The sequence below is a fragment of the Prionailurus bengalensis genome, chromosome A3 (genome assembly GCF_016509475.1).
Source record: "Prionailurus bengalensis isolate Pbe53 chromosome A3, Fcat_Pben_1.1_paternal_pri, whole genome shotgun sequence".
NCBI classification, from domain to species: domain Eukaryota; kingdom Metazoa; phylum Chordata; class Mammalia; order Carnivora; family Felidae; genus Prionailurus; species Prionailurus bengalensis.
Genome location: NC_057354.1, coordinates 69,041,615 through 69,064,098, shown reverse-complemented (window position 1 = coordinate 69,064,098; position 22,484 = coordinate 69,041,615). Strand labels below are relative to the sequence as shown.

At 36.2% G+C, this 22,484-nt stretch overlaps 1 protein-coding gene across 27 annotated transcripts in view; it reads left to right on the top strand.

Moving 5' to 3' along the window:
• NRXN1 (neurexin 1) overlaps nucleotides 1-22,484 on the top strand; it is a 1,147,797-nt gene that overhangs the window by 1,090,112 nt on the left and 35,201 nt on the right. Inside the window, exon 1 of one of the 27 annotated variants that reach the window (XM_043603369.1) lies at nucleotides 2,754-2,926. The exons of the other annotated variants lie outside the window; for them this stretch is intronic. Coding sequence (XP_043459304.1) covers nucleotides 2,894-2,926 — 33 coding nt within the window. The 5' untranslated portion in view covers nucleotides 2,754-2,893. Of the gene's footprint in view, nucleotides 1-2,753; nucleotides 2,927-22,484 lie in introns of those variants that run through there. 27 annotated transcript variants of the gene reach the window in all.

The window sequence follows — 22,484 nt, the reverse complement described above, 5'->3', positions numbered from 1 at the left end:
TGACTGAATTTAGCCAATTCAATATTTTTTAATGTTTATATCTCTTAAAGTACTAGGAATCTGAACAACAGCCACAAAAGAGTGAACAGTGGAATCTATAAGCCAAGTTCTGTCTCTTGGATAAAAGAAGCTTGAGCCAAGTAGGAAGCACAAGAAAATGGATTTTGTTTTGTCTTTAGCCCTACACCACTATTGGTAAAACAAACAAACAAACAAACAAACAAAAACAAACAAACAAAAAACAATGAAACAAAAAAACAACACATTACTTTGCCTCTAAAGCAGCAGTAAACAATATCCTACATTAAAATTCATGGTTAGCTCTGCCACTTCTTGCTAATTGCATCCTGCTGAGAAAACTAAGGCTTGGAGGGGTTAATTTGCCCAAGTTCTGCTAATTAGCCAAATCATTTACTTCTCAGTCCTTCATGTTCTCTAAGAATCAGAGATAATTTAGGTGAATTGTCACTGCATATTGTAAAGCTCTTAGCGCCTGTAAGTTTGTATTGTTATAGGCATTAAGAGATGAAAGAACTGAAAGTTTAATATGGTTTGGGGAGGTCTTCACCTAAGATTGCTAGAACCTGTCTCTGGCAGCTCCCTTCTTGCCCACACCTACTTTATTAACATGAAAAAAGCAAGCCACACTCCCTTCTGTCTCCTCTCCTTTCCCCTTAACACTTTTGCTCAAATATCTAGGAGCCACATTCTTCTAAGCCTAAATGAATGTAGATGCCATCATTTAAAATAAGTAATTTTGAATTAGAAAAGTAATACATAAATTGGATGAAAAGCATATAAAACGGTACCTATGCCTCGGTCTCACCTTTGAACCCAGCTCTGCTCCTCAGATTTAACCACTATTAACTGATATTTTAGGTCTTTTTGGAAATTTCCTCTGCATATGCAACTATATTTCATGTGTGTAAATGTGTGTGTATGCGTGTATATAAACTTTAAACAATTTAAAAAATTGCACCTTTGATTTTTGTGTAAATAACATTACATCTTAGAGATCTCTTCATATAAGTACATTTGAATTTGCCACATTATATTTTACAGCTGCAGAGTATCTCTATTGTAAGACTCTACCATAATCTATCTAATCAGTCTATTATTGACGACTAGATAGTTTCTACTTTTGGCTATTGCAATACTGCAATGAGTAGGTTTGATGATGCTTTATTACTGTAGTTTTCTTTTGGATGAGAAGTGTTCTGGGCCTTATTTTTTTTTCCTTTAAAAAAATAAAGTTTGATTATTGAGGATTATGTTATTATTGAATAAGTAGGCTAAATAGAATAAGCACAAAACAATATGCATTTTAACAAATTTGAAAAATGCTTTATTATTTCCTGATAGTCAATATTGAATAAGGGTGGATAGATATTTGCAGAAAACTTGGCAGGGTTCAGTGTTTCAAGAATGTGTTTAAAAAATAGCTCCCAAGACAAAATGAATTTTGGAATTTCAGCATTCTAAAGTTCAGTGACAATTTACTTATGATGGCATATCTATCAGTATTTATTCTCAGATTTTTTTTTCAGTAGTGTTGGGTCACTCTAAAGGAATTAATCCTTGAAAATGTGTGGATATAATTAAAACTGGGCAATGAGGAACAATAAAGAGAAGTGCCCTGGGTACTCTTTCTATTATTCCTGAAGATTCTTCATTATTTCTTTTGAGTTTTTTTTTTCTTGTTCTTTTTAATCTCCATGATATTGCCATTTGAAAAATTCTGTGGTCTCATCACTTATAACCTTACCTGTCAGACTGGATACAATCATCTCAGTTACCTTGAAGAACTGTGCAACATATCTGTTATTGCACAATGATCACTGGAAGCAGATGTATTGGGGTATATAGTTCCATATGGTATTCCAGATGTGTGGATCCTTTGCTTACCAACGAATTATTTTAAATTTCAAAGGAAAGACCAAAAAAATGAGTCCATATTTCCATCACTGGATAACACATTTGTTCTTCTGGCTTTAGGAAATGAAATGTACATTTGGTGGTGGGTTTTTGTTGTTGTTGTTGTTGTTGGTTTTATTTTTAATGATTGATAAAATGGCATATTTATTGGGATTTAAATCGTCTTTAAAGAGGAACAGTTCTAATTGGCAGAAAAGCATAATAAGGTACTTCTGATTGTTGCATAATTGCCTTTACAAAATCATCCCATAAAAATACTCATTATAAACTTGGCATTCAAGAAAAAAGTCATTCATTAACTTGGGAATAAAATTATAATTACAATTATAAAGCTTTGCGGCGATCCTGTTAGGAGGGTTGCATGCTAATTGCACAGTTTAAGCTTCTAATTTAATATTAGGTGAAAACATGATAATCATCTGAAGGGAAGCACATAAGAGTTTAAGGGTTGGGATGTTAAAAAAAAGTTTCCCTTCTGTTTTGCGATCGCATTGGATTAGAAAGCAATATAGAGAAAATTCTCTGGGCATGAAAAAAAGGTCTTTATTTGGGTCGCATTTAGAGGGATGTCCGTTCTTCTATGCAGTCACAGCCAGGGAGTAAATTCAACAATAGCAGCGATGCTTACTTTTTGAGCAGGGCGCGGGCTCGGCTGTGTACCAACAGCCTCGTCAACTGCAGACGGAACTGCAGCATCCCTTCCTGCAGTAGGGCGTCAGCCATTGGTTCCTCGGTGACACGTGACTGATAGAGCCTTTTCTGTGTCTTTTCTCGCCCATCTGTGTGCAGGGCACTGATAGGCCAGGCTGATGCGCAGGCAATTTATCATCTTGATCTCCCACTGAGTCAGGGAGCTCTCCTGTCACCAGTATTGATTTCAGAGGATGGACTAAATTTCCTAGGATTTCCATTAAGAATTAAGAAAAAAGCTCTAAGCACGCAGGGTAGCCAGACAGACATGGATATGAGATGGCACTGTGAAAACTCGCAGGTAGCTTCTTCTCTCACAGCCGGTGCTCAGCACAGCTTAGAACTGCAGCATGCAGGGTTTAAGATACCAGAAGGCTAAGAACAATAATAATGAAAATAAGAATAAACTCTCTTGGATAAACTAATTTTAAGATTTATGTTACAATATTTATTTTTGGAGATTGCATGTCAAATTTATGCACGCTCTATATGAAATATAGAAACGATGCTTTAAATCTTTTAATGTCCTTAAACCCTGAGCATGATTGCTTCTAGTTTTGTTTGCTGCTTTTTGTGAGCTTCAGAGGTTTTTTAGCATGCTTGTGGCAAAAACAACCAAAAATTGTGTGTGTGTGCGTGTGTGTCTATATATATATATATATATATATATATATATATATATATATATATTAAGTTGGTTCAAGTAAAAGCATGAATAAAAGCTGCTTTCAATACTTGCCAGACTGCTTTATTATCGTTAATGACTTGGTGATATTTTTGCCTAAATATGCTTAGATTCTGACCATGCATGCTTTTTGCGGCAGAGTGGGTTTCGTTGAGAATTTGTAAAGCTGGAATGTCTGAATTAAATATATGTTTGGTACAACAGAAAATGTATTAGTGGTCAACGATGAAACCTGATTAACTAATGGAAATATTTCATGATGGTAAGATTTAAGTAACATTTATTTACACTAGTTACTTCTTTCTGAAAAAAAATGCATGTCTGGGATTAATGAAAGTGTTTATATTTTTGAAATATAAATATTGATTATTTCAAAGATAGTAAGATATTAATTTTTAAAAATGCATCAAGGTAAAAAAATTTCAAAAGTATATATATATATTTTTTTTTTTATTTTAGCCTATGAAATGATTCTAAACCTGCTGTTTGTGTATGCAAGAGATCATGTGCATGTTCATGTGTGTGTGACTTCTTTGGGGAATTGTTTGATACCCTCCTGGCTAGTCCTTATTGCTGTGAAAAGGGAAAAAAGCCCTGGCATTCATATATTTCCTGGGCCCATGGGAATTAGAGCCAGCAGAAGCAAGAGTAGGGCCAGATGGGATTGGCATGCTTGGCAGTGAGTACAGACAATAGGTGGGGGCGGAGCAGATGGAGAACAGAAGGAATTGCATATCAGAAAAGGGGAGCCGGGAGGGGAAGAGCGGGCTTGATAGTGAAGGAAGCCTGCCCTCTCTTTTCAAGGGAACTCCTCCTGACTGCATCTTCCTTTAATTATGAGATACAATGTCATGTCTGTTGTAACAAATATTTTTCATTAAATTAGGGAAGGAATCATCGAGTAGGGAAGGAATCTTATGAATAGAAGTTGCTTCACCAGATTATAAATGATGTGTTGTCTATTGGTTGTTGTAACCTTTTTCTCTTTGCCGTGTTCAGGAAAAGTAGGAGCAAAATTAAAATTAAACTATTGTATTATTTGGGTTGGTGGTATCTAGATATAAATGTGGCAGTAACTACTAAACTTATATGAATCACCTTAGATGATTCAAGCATCTCTAGGGGTTGCTGACTTTTTCCCTAAGTAAGCTTTTGATTCTGAAAATATTAAGAGCCCATGCTGACTAATCTACTATTATTTTACTTCTAGCTTATAAATAGAGGTTCATTTCTAGAATAACTTTGAATGTTTTATTTAAGTATTTGTTGATTTTTTTTAGGAAGCTGGGGATCTTTATTACCAATGTTTAATTCAAATTCTGAAATGAAATTTATCTCTCAGAATTCTCTATCAAGGTTTCTGTCACCCAAATGCCCAGAGAACTGTGCAGTCTTTGCCCAGGAAGGTCAAAGGGCTGGGGAAAAAACTGAAAATCAATTTACTTCTTAATTCTATAATTTTAATAATTCTTACAAAATTTTAAGGTGAACTTGGACACAGTTTCCAGTCCTGAGTACAAATGAACTTGACTAAAATCATGCTGCCAAAATATACCAATAAAACACAAATTTTAAAAGTTTTAAATATACATCTTTTGATCCATGGGTCACCCACAGCTCACTCAATCATTTGATTAGTGGACCTTGCATATGGAGAGAATTTCCATTTTCCAAGTGAACTTTTGCCATGTTGCATATTTCTCTTGACTTACCCTTTGGACCTTGGCTTGAACCAAGGTCCTGGATAAGAGAATGAAAACTTTACCTTTGACATCTTGAGGTATTCAAGATAATTTACTCAGATCACTTATATTAATTTCCCCAGAGTCGAAGAATTGAGCCAGTTTCTTATACTTTATGCAATCCTTTTCCTCCTTGCCCTTCTCTTAGAAATTAATGAAAGAGTCCACTAAGCAACAAAATGTTCCTCACTTGGCAAATTCTGTCCAGTGTTTTTAGAAAGAAATAGAGCCTGCAGACAGAATCTTGGATAGGTATTTGTAATTTTGAGGGTTGACTGGTGTTCCCTAAGTAAGATGACCTAGTGTTAAAGAAGAAATGTTTTCACTGATTTGCCCAATCAAGTTTGCATAATAGGCTAAACACCATGTAATCCTTACAGGCAAAGTGGAATGAAACTAGAAGAGCCCTGAAGTGGTATTAAATGTCTGGTCAAAATAGTATTTGGGCTCAACTGCCAAGCAAATTTCTCACCAAGACATTAACCAGGGAAATGCTTACATATTTACATAGTAATTAGTGATGTAGCATTGCATATTAAGGATGTTTTGGGTAGTTATGATGAAATGTTACTGTCTGTGTGCCTTCCATATGCTCCTTTAATTTACGAAATGTGCTCATCCCACAGCATCTGGGTGCATTTATAAACTACAAGTGCAATCAATTAACTATATGATGGATGCAGTAGGCAGAATGCTAATTGATGGGAAAAGCCCTCTTGGCTTATACTTTGTAGTTTTCAAATGGGAGGGGGAAAAAAAACATGTAGCCAAGGACTTTCAGCCATTGTCTATATTAAGTTTAAATGTTTTAAGAACTAAGCTTACTCTGCCCATTTGGAAATAATTCATTTGAAACAAGACTTTTTCCCAGGCAAAATTAGTCGCTTTTAATTCCAGTATATGAGCACTAGCAAAATTCATAGGTGAACCATATTAGTGGATATTTAATTATCCTTAGACCAAGTGGTGCCTTTTATTATTTAGTCTTTTTCATTTCCCATTTTCCCTACTTCCAGTCTTTTATTTCTCTGCTGCTTTACCTGTCACTTGTGGATTCAAATGCTATTTGCTCCAGACCTCAATTTTACTACACAATAAGCTGTATATAAATTCAGCAGTGTAATGACACCAAATTTGGCTTTATACATTTTTGTGTATATTTAGGCTTTCGATTTCTTTGACTTCTACTAAGATTACCATATTGACCTGCAAAGATTGGTTTTACTTTCTGCTATTGTATTTTCATTTACTTGACAATTGGTATTTGAATCTCCTGAAGACTCCCTTGCCTCATCACTCTGGCACAGAAAATGGAACCAAACACAGTAATATCTAGTAGAAGAGCAATTTCCAGTATACAGAATAATTAGGAAAAGCCATAGACAAGTATAAACTGATGGATATCTCTAGTTTCCCTTAGCAAATGAAGACAGTAATATATGAGATATCTTCAATTTTTGTGTCATAAATGATGAGTGGTTATCACCATACATTCCCATTTGCTTCTCAAATTTTTTTCCGTTTTTTGAATTCACTTGATTAAGCATTAGTAACTATCTCAGAACTATTTTCCAAAATTAGTTATATGCTTTTCTTTTCATTGTTGTGGTATATGTCTGTATGTGTGTGTGTGTGTGTGTGTGTGTGTGTGTGTGTGTGTATACACACATACATATATATAATTATTTTTTTAATTCCAGTATAATTAACATGCAGTGTTATATTGGTTTCAGATGCACAATATAATGATTCACCAATTCTAAACATTACTCAGTGCTCATCACGATAAGTGTACTTTTTTAAAATTTATTTTGAGAGTTTGCAAGTGGGGGAGGGGCAGTGAGAGAATCCCAAGCAGAGTCCACACTGTCAGTGCAGAGCCCTATGTGGGGCTTGATCTCATGAACCATGAGATCATGACCTGAGCTGAAATCAAGAGCTGGACACTCAACCGACTGAGCCACCCAGGCACCTCTAAATAAGTGTACTCCTAATGCCCTTCACCTGTTCCACACATCCCTCCTCCCAACTTACCCTCTGGCAACCACCAGTTTGTTCTCTATATTTAACAGTCTGTTTTTGGTTTGTCTCTTTCCTGATTTGTTTTGTTTCTTAAATTCCACATTTCACATATGAGTACAATTATATAGTATTTGTCTTTCTTAGACTGACTTCACTTAGCATTATACCCTCTAGATCTATCCATGTTGTTGAAAATGGCAAGGTTTCAATCTTTTTATAGCCAAGTAATATTCCATTGTATGTATTTGTGTTGTGTGTATATATATACATATATATATATATATGTGTGTGTGTGTGTATTATGAATATATACATATATGTTGTGGTATATATTTTTTGAAACTACATGTGAAATAACAATGTAATTATTTTTTTAATTTAAAAAAAAATTTTTAAGGTTTATTCATTTTTCAGAGACAGAGAAACAGAGCGTGAGCGGGGGAGGGGCAGAGAGAGAGGGACACACAGAATCCAAAACAGGCTCCAGGCTCTGAGCTGTCAGCACAGAGCCCGATGCGGGGCTCAAACGCACAGACTGTGAGATCATGACCTGAGCTGAAGTCGGACGTTTAACCGACTTCGCCACCCAGGTGCCCCTGTAATTATTTTTTTTAAGTTAGTGGATTTTTTGTTGTTGTTGTTTTTAGGATTTTTTTTTGTTTGTTTTTTACTTGAGAGAGAAAGAGAGTGTGAGTTGGGGAGAGGGCAGAGGGAGAAAGAGAGAATCTTAACAGGTTCCATGCTCAGTGCATAGCCTGATCGAGTGGGGCTCGACCCCATGACCCTGGGATCATGATCTGTTAGGAAATCAAGAGTCAGACGCTCAACCGACTGAACCACCCAGGCACCCCTGTAATTATTTTTTGTGTTAACAGAGAGGCTCACATACTTTTCTTACTATTTTCCCACAACTATAATATAATGATGAGAGTGACTTGAATATTATCTTAGGGAACCAAAAGAAATCAGTCTCCTAAAGAAATTAGTCCTAAAGTCTCTATGTTCCCATCTTTGTTTCCACTGCTTTTTTAATTAAAACATAATGGGGTTTGTAGGATACCACAATCTTGATTCTCAGACTTTTGACCAAAAATATGATTACATAAATTCACAGCCTAGATTTACTGGTAACTTCATGGATAAAGTGGGGGTTTAATGCTATGGAAAAATGTCTTCACCTGTGTGATCTCTTCACATTTTTCCAACTGAAAACTCTGCTACAGCTTCAAAGACCATGCCTTCCCAGTCAATTGTCCAGTGAAGCGAATTTGCTTCTAATGAAAAAATATTATATATACAAAAATATAGATTATATATGTAAATACTATGTATATATAATAAAGTATGTACCATAGGTACAAAACTAAAACTATCTTTATGACTTCAAAATATGACTATGTTATTGTCACATCAATATTGCATAGAGTTTTGATGTTTTTTAAAAGCACTTCATTTTGAAGTTGCATAGGTATCAATTCTAAATTACTCGTGTGTGAACTGTCTACACAGTGGGTCACCGGCACGACTAGATCTGCTTTCTAGACCACTTACGCTCCCGTTGGCTTAAAAATAATTTTTTTCAAGTACATAGCATGACTTCTCTTAATTAGCACAGGTAGACTTGAGTGGATCATCTATTCATTAGGTTTATAGTAGAAGTACAATATTTTCAGAGTTGAGTGTAGTGTGTGTGTGTGAATATGTATGTCTGTATAAAACACTGGTAAATATTTAGCTGCTAATAGGTTTAAAGGATACATATAACTAGAAATTTCAGGAAAAACAGCTACTCTTGGGTCTGCCAACAGTTTTCTTAGCCTTCAAGAAGTGTATTATCTCCTTCCAGAATATTGGCAATTATAATATATAAGCAATTATGTCAGTGTTTTCTGTACATTTGATAGTTAAAATATGTTAAGATATCTATTGATATATGTATATAGATATATATATAGATCAATCGATATATAGATATATATAGGTATTAATTTATCTATACCAAAACTCTGCTAGATATGGTGGTTGACTCAAAGGAAATTCAGATATTTCTTGTCTTAAAAGTCCAGTTGAAGAGTCTACAAAAATGCATATAAAACTAAAGTACTGAAAGCTGACCTATTTTACCCTATAGTATCAATTAATGAAAATATATTTGCTGCACATCTGCCATATACTTGATGGTAGTTTGGAGATAGGAGAGGTCACTATGGGTTAAGTAGATACAAAGAAGTTGTTCTGTTCTATGTCCCTTGTGTTTGTTTCAGCAGCCCTAGTTATGCAGTCACAAAATAGAAAGTAACACAAAATCAGGTCAAATCAGGTCAGCGACACATCCCATCACACCAGTACCAGCCTCTGAAGTGGTGTGTAATGCAACAAGGGTATTGGAAACAAGCAAGGTTCCAAGTAGCAAGTCTCAAAATCAGTCAAGGTGGTTGTTTCCTGTTCTACATGGTCTCAGGGAAACATATGGATTTATTAAAAGCAGTTTTTATGCCTTGTGAGTAATAAAAGTAAGTGCAAAACATGTATAACTTTTGGGACGCCTGGGGGTTCAGTCAGTTAAGTGTCTGACTTCTGCTCAGGTCATGATCTGTGGTTCATGAGTTTGAGCCCTGCATCTGGCTCTGTGCTGAGGTGAAAGCCTGGAGCCTGCTTCAGATTCTGTGTCTCTCCCTCTCTCTGCCCCTCCCCTGCTCACACTCTTTCTCTCTTGCTCAAAAAAAAAAAATTTAAATATGTATAACTTTTTTTTCTTTAAAACTCACCTGCATATTATCTTTATTTATTAAAATTAGCCCTCATTGCTAAACACTTTCCTTAAAAAAAAAAAACAAATCAAGGGGCGCCTGGGTGGCTTGGTCAGTTGAACATCTGACTCTTAATTTCAGCTCAGGTCATGATCTCATGGTCCATTAGTTCAAGACCCACATCAGGTTCCAGGCTGACAGTGTGGAGTCTGCTTGGGATTCTCTCTCCCTCTTTTTCTGCCCATCCCCTGCTCACACCTTCTATTTTTAAGTAAATAATTTTTTTAATAAGAAAATATATAAGAAATCAGTTTCCTTTTACTGATGGAATGATTTGGGTATAATTCAGTGTGTTTGTAAATTACCCCAGTAATAATTTTCAATCTGCTTGATTCTACTTCCTTTTCTCTATTTGATTGTTTTCTTTTTGAATGGTACCGACTGTAAAGAAAGTAGAATGTGGATGGTATAGGCAAGAAGCAAGGGCTTGGCCTTGAGTGAAACAGTTTTGAATAGTGATAATTATGTAAACAGTCTACTCACGTTGTTGAAATAGTTATCAATACTATTATTTCCTCGGTGAGTGGTTTTAAATACAGTGAATAATTATGGGGAACTTCATAACCATTGATTAGTACTGACTGAAATGATAGCTAGTTGTAAAATATCAAATTGAATAGTTCTTGATTACTCTTTAAAATTTCAAGCTAGAGATAGTAAGCTTAGGTCAGTGATGAAGGCATCCATGCAAAAAGGGTTTCCTAGATTCCTGACTTTATGGTTTCCCACATAGCCAGTAAGATTTCAATTGCAATAGACGATATCATTTTAAACAGAAGGCTACTGATTCAATAATAAAATAAATACTGACTTTAGCTTCCTTCTCTCTCTCTCTCTTGATATCTATCTCTTTCTCTATCCATTCTCTAAATGATGCATGAACTCTTTGTAGTGCTTTAGGAAGAAAGACAAGGTTCTAAAATGATAAGATCTAGTAGAAAAGTATATGCTTGGGTGGCACCTGAGTGGCTCAGTCAGTTAAACGTCTGACTTTGGCTCAGGTCATGATCTCACTCATTTGTGAGTTTGAGCCCCACGTCGGGCTCTGTGCTGGCAGCTCGGAGCCTGGAGCCTGCTTCAGATTCTGTGTCCTCCCGTCTCTCTGTCTCTCTCTCTCTTTCTCTCTCAAAAATAAATAAACAAACATAAAAATTAAAAAAGAAAAAGAAAAATATATGCTTGGTTTATTTGAAAGTCTGCAATGGAAGGACATTTCCAAAGACATGCCATGCAAGTGAGCATAATACATGTTTTGTGTCTGTAAATATTGCAAATGGGAGGTTGGCTTTACAGGTTACTTTGATATGGTTGTAGTGGTTATATATATATTTTTCCTTTATGAATGTATCTGCATCTTTTTTTTTTCAATGTTTATTTATTTATTTTTGAGAGAGGAGAACACAAGCCCGGGAGAGGCAGAGGGAGAGGGAGACACAGAATCTGAAGCAGGCTCCAGGCTCTGAGCTGTCAGCACAGAGCTGGATGCAGGGCTCGAACTCATGAACCATGAGATCATGACCTGAGTTGAAGTAGGACATTTAACCAACTGAGCCACCAAGTCACCCCTGTATTTGTACCTTTTTAATGAAAATTATTATATAAATGTCAGTTATGTCAACTTATATGTAATATATAAGATTTGATCTGATCAGTGTGCATCCTTTATATTTTAGTTTTAAAATAAATGCTATAATTTAAATACATAGAAATGCTGCAAACAGAGAAAGTCCACTCTTCATTCAGCTTCCCCTAATATTAATGTTTTATTGAAGCATTGTCCATTTGTCAGTGCTAAAAAAATTAACATTCAGTGTGCTCTTTGAGAAGTGATTTTTTTTTGTTTTGTTTTTAGGCTTTGTGCCACTGAGTGTTGTGAAACTACATTTGGAAAATTCCAACATCACTTGTTTTTTGCTTTGTTTTGTTTTGTTTTCCCATCAATATCTAAGAGAATCCTCCTTAGTGGACTACACAAAATTTCTGCTTTGAAACATTCAATCAAACATTTTAGGAGAAGAAACAATTAATAGAAAAGCAGTCCTTTTTGTTTATACCTATTTTTTTCTTTGCACCTTTATATATGTTGGTTTCATTTTGAAATTGGTCTGGGATTCTCTTTTTGTTTCTTTGTGAAATTTACACCATTATCAGCCTGGATTGCTCATCTAAACTTTAGATCTACCCTTACAAACAATCCCAATTCACCTCAAATTCAACATGGTTGCATTGTGAATGGGTTATTTTGGGACTTTATCTAATCTTAAAACATTTTCTTCTAATTGATTTATGTAAAGAGATTGTACTGAAGAAATGTTTACTGCTACTGGTGTGATGAAGACCAACTACTTAATCTGCTGGTACTTGACTTCTCCATTCATAAAGTGAGGGCTTCACAACTCTAATACTTTTTTATGATTTTAGAGTGTGAATAAATGTGAATTCCCTTTAAGTTTTTAAAGAAAAATGGCCTTAACACATAGACTCCTTTTCATTTTGTTGAATCATCTCCTTGAATTTTGAGATAAATTTACATCTCTAATTTTATTATGAGAATTTTCGTTTTGAAACTAGTGTGAGAATAATTCCAGTTTTGGCTAGCGTTAATTTGAGGGAAAGCTCCTTTTCCATTTCCATAATGAAGAATGCAGAGGCTCGTTAGCATTCTGTGGGCAAGGCTGGTAAATTTCAGAAAATTGGTGATTTGGAAATCTAGAAACTCACCATAGGAAATGCTACAGAAGAAACATCGTTTCATGTCAACATCATCTTGACAAACAAGGAAAAATTTTGCAGTGTGTATATCACAAAAGCAGGCAGAATTCTGTGAAAACAAAGGAAAGGGGCACTATACTGCCTGTTCTTGTGTTCCAAAACCTCTACCTTCACTAAGAGACCTTGGAATTATTCAAATATATTTTTTATACAGTGGATGCCAGAAGAGCTAAATTATTCATTGTAAGTGAAAATATTTATTACCATGTGTCTAGAAGCTCTGATTCCCTTTCTGGTGTTCCTAATAAGAACCCTGTGGTGTAAAATCATGGGCTGAATCTACTAAATAATTAGCCACATGAATACTGTACCTACCGTGTATATTTTTAGGTTTCATATCAGTAAATATTTGATCAAGTGGTGCAGTCTGGACTAAAAGTCCTTCATCCCCAAATCAGTTTTACATTCTTCTCTATGAAGTAAGGTGCCCTGTGGCTTCTAATGGAAATGGAAAGGAAAGTGGAGACATAAACAATTAACAGCCCCATCTGAGAAAATTCTCATCAGTGATAAAGATTTATGAAAAAATAAATTTGGTAAATGAAAAATAAGATCCTCAGAGGACAAGACTTTGTAAGCATTTCTTTATAAACTTAAAAAAGAAAGTGGATCTATATTGAGAACAAAAGGTTAGATGTATAGGACAAATTATTTTTATGGATGTTCACAACTTATATATAAAGCCTAATATAGCTTGCAAAATGTCTATAGTAATTTGAAATAATTAGCAGGGAAATATTCTTAGACACAGGCAAATGAAATTAGAATTTTGACATTTATAATTTCAACACTTCTGAATATATGGAAGGTGCAGTGATTGCATTTTTCATTTTTTTCTATTTGTTACCAGCATCTAAACATAGACAGGATTTGGTGGATGTTCTGGGAAACCAGCATTTTGGAGCACCAATTGATATGTGCAGTAGAGGTTTAACTTTTAGTTAAATCTTATGATAAATTTGATTTCCAGAACACTATTAGCTTGAAACATATCAGCTTTAAAACATACTCTGGGCGCTGCAAAGCTTAAGCACTATGGCACCAGGGGGAGCGAAGAAAGGCAAGGTATTATGAGGTGTGGGAACCCACACTTCTCAGGCAACTCATTTCATTATGGCTACGTGAAGTATAGGCCTGGATTCGGTTATGGCAGTTCTAGAACATGGGACAGATTTCCCCCCCCTTAGTGTCTTTCTTGGCTAATCACCTATGATATATTTCATTCTTTTATTAGGAGTAAATCCTCTTACCACTTTAATTTTACTGTATCCAGGGGCACCTAGGTGGCTCAGTCAGTTAAGCATCCAACTTCAGCTCAGGTGGTGATCTCATAGTTCCTTAGTTCGAGCCCGGACTCTGGCTTTGTGCCGACAGCTCAGAGCCTGAATCTTGCTTTGGATTCTGTGTCTCCCTCTCTCTCTGCCCTTTCCCTGATCGTGCTCTGTCTCTCTCTCAAAAAATAAATAAACATTAAAAATCAATAAATACATTTGTTGTATCCAGTGGAATTAACTTTTGGAAAAGCACGCATAGGTTTGGAGAGGATTTCACCAGATAACTCACAATTCTTTGCCTATTTTAGTCAACGTCACTGAGAAACTGCCTCTGTTCATTGTATCTTGTATTGTTCAGTGGAAAGTATTCAGGGACAGAAAAATTTTCTACTAGCCAATTTTCCAGTCTGTATCTTAGGTTTGGTGTTTAAGAGGAGTGAGGTCTTTGCTGCCACAGACAGCTAAAATCTAAAGACTCCATTTAATCAGCTAGTCCTGGAGCAAGGCTAGTTTGATAAATTGTCTTACTTTTACGTGTACATTTTTGAATGTTTTTTTCATCTTAAAACCCTTTCTTGAATTTTGAAACCAAGACCTATCTCACATCTCACTCAGTGAGACAGAAATCCTACTTTCTTAAGTCTGAAAGACCTGTCATTGATCTCATGTGTAAAATGAACTGAGACACCCTGCCACTTTCCAAACATGAGTGGAGGAAACTTTTTCTCTCCTTTTTTCCTTCTTCTGCTTTATTTTCTTTATAATTTCCTATTTGCTTTGTCTCTCTTCTTTTAATTTACCTCTAACAGAAGGATGCTACTGACATCTATTGTTTTTTTCTGCCCCATTTGTGTACTTAAGAATCAAATTTTGAAACCAATAGATGGGTATGAAATTGCTAGGTCACTAGCCATTATTTTTAAACCTTATGGAAGTTAGGAGAATCAACTGGATTCTGTGACATTGAAAGGAAATATATTGAGCACAACCTAATTCTTAGATGGATAAGATTCTATAGATTTGAGGAATGGCAAATAAGATTACTCTTTGAAGCAGTAGTTAATTGGGCAGAAACTAGAGTCTTCACGATAGAAGTATTAGGAATTTAATTTTTTAGTGAAGCCCTCACACTTCCTTTTTAATTGTGTTGGTTTTGTTGGTGTTGTTTTTGTATTTTACTTTAATTTTCTCTTCTAAATCAAGGGTATATAATCTTTGTTGATGTTGAAATTATTATTTGTTGTTATCCTAATCTTTTGGATTCAATATTCAAGGATAAATAATGGAAGGGTAGGCAAAAATGGTGTCACTAATAATAAACTGTCCCATGACAACTTCCTTACTTTAGATTATGGTGAAATAGTCAATATTCTAACCACCTTAAAGCCACTAATGGTTTTAGATAGAAGCTGTCACATTTAGCTAAAAAGTAAATTGATGAGAACCAGTAGATTTCACTTCATTGATTAAAGCACCAGGCCCTGTATATTTTTGTTTCATCTGTGGCTGTCAGCAAGGCATTTCATGAAATAGAAGATTATTGTATTTATTTATGTATGTATATACTCATATAGTTTTAAAACTTTTAACTTTGAAATGATTAAAGATTCACACAGTTACAAAGAAAAATGCAGGGATATCCCTTACATCCTTTACCCAACTCTCCTTGTGTTAACATCTTCCATAACTGTAGTCCAATATCAAAACCAGACTATTGACATTACTATAAATCATAGAGCTTTTTTAGATTTTACTGATTACACATACACTTATTTGTATATGTGTGGCTGTATGCAATTTTATCATATGCATAGCTTCTTATAACCACCACCACAAAGTATTTAATTGCACCATTAGTAAAAGAACTCCCTGTGTTATACCCTTGATTAATTAGATTTTAAGGGGACCTGGGTCATCTGCCCTAACCTACTTTATTGGGATGGGGAGTGTTTTGCCTCAGGTCAATTGGTTGGATAGTGATTGAATTCCTAGTTGGCTCAGAATGCTGTGTCCTGTCCCAGACCACTTTCAGACAATCCCACCTTTCATTCTCAATTTGTAAAGTTAGGCAATTATTTTTCTATAATTAAAAAAAAATTGTTAAATGTTTATTCAGTTTTGAAAGACAGAGAGTGAGTGGGGGAGGGGCAGAGAAGGAGACACAGAATCTGAAGCAGGCTCCAGGTTCTGAGCTGTCAGCACAGAGCCCAATACTATCTGGAACTCACCAACTGTGAGGTCATGACCTGAGCCGAAGTTGGGCGCTTAACTGACTGAGCCACCCAGGTGCCCCACTACAATTTTAAAGATAAGAGAATTGAAGCAAACAAAAGATTTAAGGTAGTTCAATTGTACAATTTCATCACAATTCTGGACTTAAAAAAAAATCAGATATTCTAATCCTATTAATGGATGCATAACAGGTTAAGGAAACATTAACCATCAGCGTGAGCATTATTGATATTTCACACAAAGCATGTATGTGATACATGTAATCCACGTTGCTTCATAGGGATTCAGCATGCTGGCTGAGAGGGAGAAGGTAGTCAGTTGTCATCTGTAAAGAATCCCAGAGATTTAGCTACAAATTATATAATCAGTACTCTCCATCAAAAGAATGGAATGTCTCCTCCCTCCCATTCACACACAAACACACCAGATAATGTAGGAATTTGTTTTCCTTTCCATTTTGCTTTTAATGCTTACATTAATTTAGTTACCTCTTATACAACTATTGAGGTGAGGTATTGGAGTTGGAAACAGGGGTATCCTCTTTGGAACAAGTTTCAATGCTACTTACTTTGGGAATGAATCTGGTTATAGAAGAGCAGAACAGAAATTATTTGGAAAGATTGGAGGATCAAAGACTTTTCTACTATATCAGCATCATAGAAATTAGAGATGCAAAAAACCCATTAGCTGATTTGCCCTATTTCCATGGAAATTGCAGTGAACATTTTTCAAAAGACCTAATCTATTTTTGTTTGAAATAAATGGGAACTCAATGTATATTCTTGTTAGAGCTTGAAACTGCTGATTGTTGTGTTTTCTGGGTTGTTTTTCTTTTTAGATCCACTTGACAGTTTGCATAGCTAATTATTACGTTCTCATTGTTTAATCTCAGCATTCCTGTAGGCTTTTTACAATGGGGGAGGGTGGAGAGCAGGACTGCAGTTTAAAGTACATCAACAAGCTGTTAAATCAAGGAGTGGTGTGGGGGGAGGGATGGAGAGAATGAGTGTGTGTGTGTGTGTGTGTGTGTGTGTGTGTGTGTGTGTGTGTTTTCTGGAAGATGCGTCAATGTTAAAGCAGCAAAGTGGATTTTAAATAACTACCAGGCTTTGGTAGCTATAACACTTTTGTGAAGGTTTTGTTGGTAACCAAATACAGAAAATAGTGGAGTCGCTTGTGGCCTCATTCTATGCAGGGCACTTTGTATCATGATGGGTCATTTGCAACAAAGCTTTTGCTAGGAACACTAAAGAACATGCAATCTCAGTTTGTTTGTTTGTTGGCTGGTGAATGAACTTTCAAAAAATATTGACTTAATTTGCAGAGTACAATTTTGGATGGAAGGACCCTAATAATTTGAAGACAATTTGTTACGAATTATCTCTTAAACCAAATAGATAGTTTTAAAATTTTCCTTTTTTAGTATTCTGTGAGTTCCATTTATGGGGAAGAATGCTTTTGTCAAGAGTCACTGGTTTTATTGCTAATGTATCATGAAACCATTGTGGAGGATTCAGAATTTAGAAGCATCAAGTGAACCATTTAAGACCAATTGAAGTAGTGATGGTTCAAATGAGATAAAATTACTTTTTTTGTATGTCTTCTCATTGGTGGTGGTGGTGGTATTGCTTTTGGTAGGGGGTGTTTGAAATACTGACTAGAATTACAGACTTCACCTTCTTTCCTGCATTACAGGGTAGGACTCTTCTAAAAAGATACTCCACAATTCATTAGACTGAAAGTTTGCTTTAACAGAGCATTCCTAAATAATTATCATGCTTCTTTAAGGATATGTTCATTTTAGATGAGAAAATTGAGGTAAAAATACAGTAGAAAATTTTTAGAGTTAATTCATATTGAGAGTGAACCCTGTGTTTACAACAATGGTGAAAATGTTTATTGTTGTATTTGTGTATACAGCTTCCCTTAGAGCAGCCAAACTAGTGAGAATGACCAGCTAGGAGCAGATAATGAATGACTTGGATCTCTATATTTGCATAGATGAGTAGATAAATGGATGGATGCGTGGATGGATGGATAGATAGATAGAGAAATACTATCTTGTAGTTTCTAGTTGCTATAAGCAACAGAGACAGTTATTTCCAAGCCTTTCAAGACACAATGAATGGCAAACATTGTGTGCCTAGCAATTTGAACCTCCACATAAGAACTCGTTGAATGCTTGAGAGCTAAGATGAAACTCATACACATTCTTGCAAACCATTGCCATGGCAACATACTTAAAATTTCCAAGGTCTGTCTCCCTCGAGTCTGCACCTGCAGTTAGCTTATTGTGAAACAAAAAAGAAGGCTTTCCAACTTCAAAATGCTTTGGAATGGTTGGAAGTATGTTTTGAAATAAAGTGGAGTTTAAAAGTTGAAAAGCAAAATAGAACATTCAGGGGAAAAGTACATTTGCATTCTTCATGCAATATTTAGCTTTTTTTCTCCTCCTACTTCACAATATTCTAGGCGAGGGTAAATGTGGATAGTCTACCTATTGTAGTTATTAGGATATTATGGTTTTTCCCACTTTAGTGAAAAACCTGCTGCCTCCTGGCATGCTAGGTAACATATGTACATGTCCTATGTAATAATAATGAAGGCAAGAATAGCTAAGATTTACTTAGTGTTTATTATGCAAGAACAGTGTTAAGCACTTCATTGATCATGATTTTCTTAATTCTTAAAAGTACACTGCTGAGATTGGTACTGCACCCTTCCCATTTTACAAATCATTCAAGTTCTAATAACTCCAGATTTAAACTCTGACTCTAATGTTTATGCACCAAATCACTGGATGCAGTGTTACAAGCTCCCATAATCAGTCCCAGCACTCCCCAATTTGTTAAGTGAAGAGCTGGTTCTAGGAGACCAGGAAAGGACGTACCACAGACAGAATCTCTCTACTCAGAATACAGAGTTAATCATGAATACAGCTAAACCCTTGCACGGCAGAACCCGTTCTACCCATAAGAACAAGCAGACACAGTCCCCAATCTTTAGGTGGCTTGGTCACAGACAGTAAGGCAGCCACTTTCCTTATTCTCTTGCTCATCTCTCTCCCAGCAACCTCAGTGGAACACTCGGAAAATAGATTGAGGTATTTGGAGTCTAGTTCCAATAAGGTTCCTTGGACTTAATGAAATAAGAAAAGCCTTGTTGAGAATTATCGTGGTAAAAAATGTTACTGAGTGGGCAACTTAGAAATAAACACATACCTTCATAAGGAGCTATGTATTTTGAGGAAACTAACAGGTCTCTGTATGTTAAGCCACAAGCCTTGGCTGAATGCTTTAAGCAGCTGGGCTTTCCTGTTTGAGAACTTCTCTGACCCTTTTTTTCCTAGAGCCAGTTTATTATTTTTCAAAATAGTTAGAGAACCTTAATTATCTGGATTTCCAGCTCAAAGCAGATCGATCAAAGGAGTGATTTTGGAAAGGGAAAAGGGTGTGAATAAAGGCTGACATGGATAGACAAAAGAGAAAACTAGTAAGAGCAGGCATTGATTAAAAACTAAAAGAGAAGCATGAGGACCTAGGGCACAGGGCATCTGCCTACACTTCAGCATCTGAGATCACCGCTGTGTTGCAGGTTCTGATGTTTCTAACAGTGATACCAAACCATCAAGAAAAGCTTATCTTCTGAACCTCCCGTTTAAAAGGTGACGCTTCTGCTATTTCAAAAGTTCTCATGATGACAACTGGCATTTTTTTGTGTGACTAGAAAACGTATTTACTGTCCTAAATCAGCAGATATCCCAGAATTCAGAATTAAGCAAATGGGGCATAGGTTGCAGGTGAAGGAAAAGTGCACATCTAAGCAGGAGAGGTAATAGCAAGTGGAGGAAATGTGTCAGAACTGAGTGGAACAGACTGTAAATGCAGGGCTGGAGAGAGAAGAGCCGTCCAGGAGAGGACATGGTTAATCACTTAGTCATCGAAGTGTGTTACATGTGAATTTTACTTATCACAGTGCTTTTAATGGCCAAAATGATAATAATAATAATAATAATAATAATAATAATAATAATAAGTGAATAGTAGCTGAAGAGGAAGTCATTAAACAATCGCTTAGCCAAATAAAACACTCGAATACCTGTGGGAAGAGTTCAGTCAGATTTCACCTAAATGAAATGTGCACACAAAGACAAGATCTCTAAGGAAGTGCCTAGTCCCCAACAGAAGACAATTAGCAGAATTCTCCTGTAGCATCTGCGTGCACATTCTTCAGTCAGTCCTTGGGCTTGGCAGGGGCTGCTGAGTGCTCTCTGGTCTGATCTGACGTCGGGTGATGTAGGCAAACTTCATTCCCTGGTACTTATCAAAGGCCTTGTATAAAATTTTCAGTAAAACTTAGGGCAGAATGGCAAAAGGCAAATCATGTTTGAGAAACTTGGGAAAAGCAGCAAGTGATTCCTGCTGCTGTTTTTATCTTCTTCTTACCCAAACATGGAACTGGGAGCAGTGGAGGGAGGGGGATGCCAATTGAATAGAAGGCCAGGAGGCAGGCTCACATTTGGAATCCAACGCTGAGCCAGGTAGTGATTAGATCCCACACACCTGACCAGGCCGCATTAGTCTCCCTCTCTTTACTGTAAGGGAACTGGAACAGATATCTCAGTGAGTCTCCAAGCTCTGAAACAAAGACAATTTGATGAATTCTAGGTTACATCAAACAGCTAGGGAGAAAAGAAGAGCTTCCTGGCTTTTCAATGTATTCAAATGTGATGTTTTTTGGGGTGTTTTAAAAAGTGCTCTCGGCCAAAGCATAAGAGACTCTTAAAAACTGAGAACAAACTGAGGGTTGATGAGGGGGGTGGGAGGAAGGGAAGGGTAGGTGATGGGCATTGAAGAAGGCATCTTTTGGGATGAGCACTGGGTGTTGTATGGAAACCAATTTGGCAATAAATTTCATATATTAAAAAAAATAATAAAAAAATAAAAATAAATAAAAAGTGCTCTCATATCAAATATGTAATTTGCTCTGTTTATAAAATGTTTAAACATGGAGGTGTGGATTTAAGTTGGAAATTACACCTCCTTTGTGAAGAGAATATCTGTGTCTAAAGATCTCAGGAGATCTCTGTCTTCCAAGGCTATTCTTTATATGCATATCATTGAAAGGTAGTCCAGAACAAAGTGAAGTTACTGACTCTGTGGGATAATAAGAAATATATGTTTGGTCTTTGTCCCCACTTCCTGACATAGCTCCTAAGTCCCTTGGACTTTCCTGAGAGCAAGGAGCATCTTTTGTTCTAATAAGTACATGCTTAGTAGGTTTGTAGATAGTTTTAGAATGGGACTAGTAGCCAGAAAGACCAAGCCATAGTTAGAAGCCTAGAACTTTCAACCCCCACCCCCATCCCTAACCTTCCCAGGAGGGGAGAGGAGTTCAGGATTATAATTCATCATGCCTGCATGATGAAGCCTTCATAAAAACCCCTACATGACAGAATTAGGAGAGCTTCAGAGCTGATAAAGTCATGAAGGTGCTGGAAAGGTGACCCACCTGGAGAGGGCATGGAAGCTCCATATCCCCCCACCCCCTGCCTATCTTGCCCTTTGCATCTCTTCCATTTGGCTGTTTCTGAGTTACATCTGTTTATAATAAGCCAGTAGTGAAAAAAAAAAAAAAGATCTCAGTAGTCCAGTGGAGGAACAACCCTTCCCCCATGTTGTAGGGAGAGGAAAGTGAGAATGTATACAGAGCCAGCTATGTCTATATAATAAATATTGTCAAAATACCTTCTAAGTGCCAGCTACTGTGCTAGACAGGGCCTTTCTAGCCCTAGAGAATTTAGTGCTCTGTATAGTCCTGTGTAATAGGGGTAAATCACTTCATTTGTATTTAGGAAGAAACCTAGAGAAGTTAGGGAACTTGTCCAAAGTCTCACAGCTAATAAGTGGCAGAGCTGGGACTTCTGCCCTATCTGTATAACTCACACGTGTCCACCTCCTTCCATGTTCTGTGGACAGGGCTCAGTGGAGAGCAGCTTTCTGCTCATAGACAGCCTCCATTTGCCACATTCCTGAAGTTCTCCACGCAACTCAAAATAGAAATGTCTGGCTCTCTGTTATATTCTTCCACTGCATAACTCTTATTAATCAAAGATATTCAATAAATGATTATAAGTGGATGAATTAACTAATGAAAGAGCAAATTCATGGAAGAAATCAGTCAAAAGATCTCAATTTTATGAATGAATTCTGTCCAATACATATTTCTTGGTCTAAATTTGATGGCTGGTCTCAACCAGCCCTTATATTCAACCAATTTATTTCAGGAGGAAAATAAAACTTTCATCTTGTAGTTAGGTACT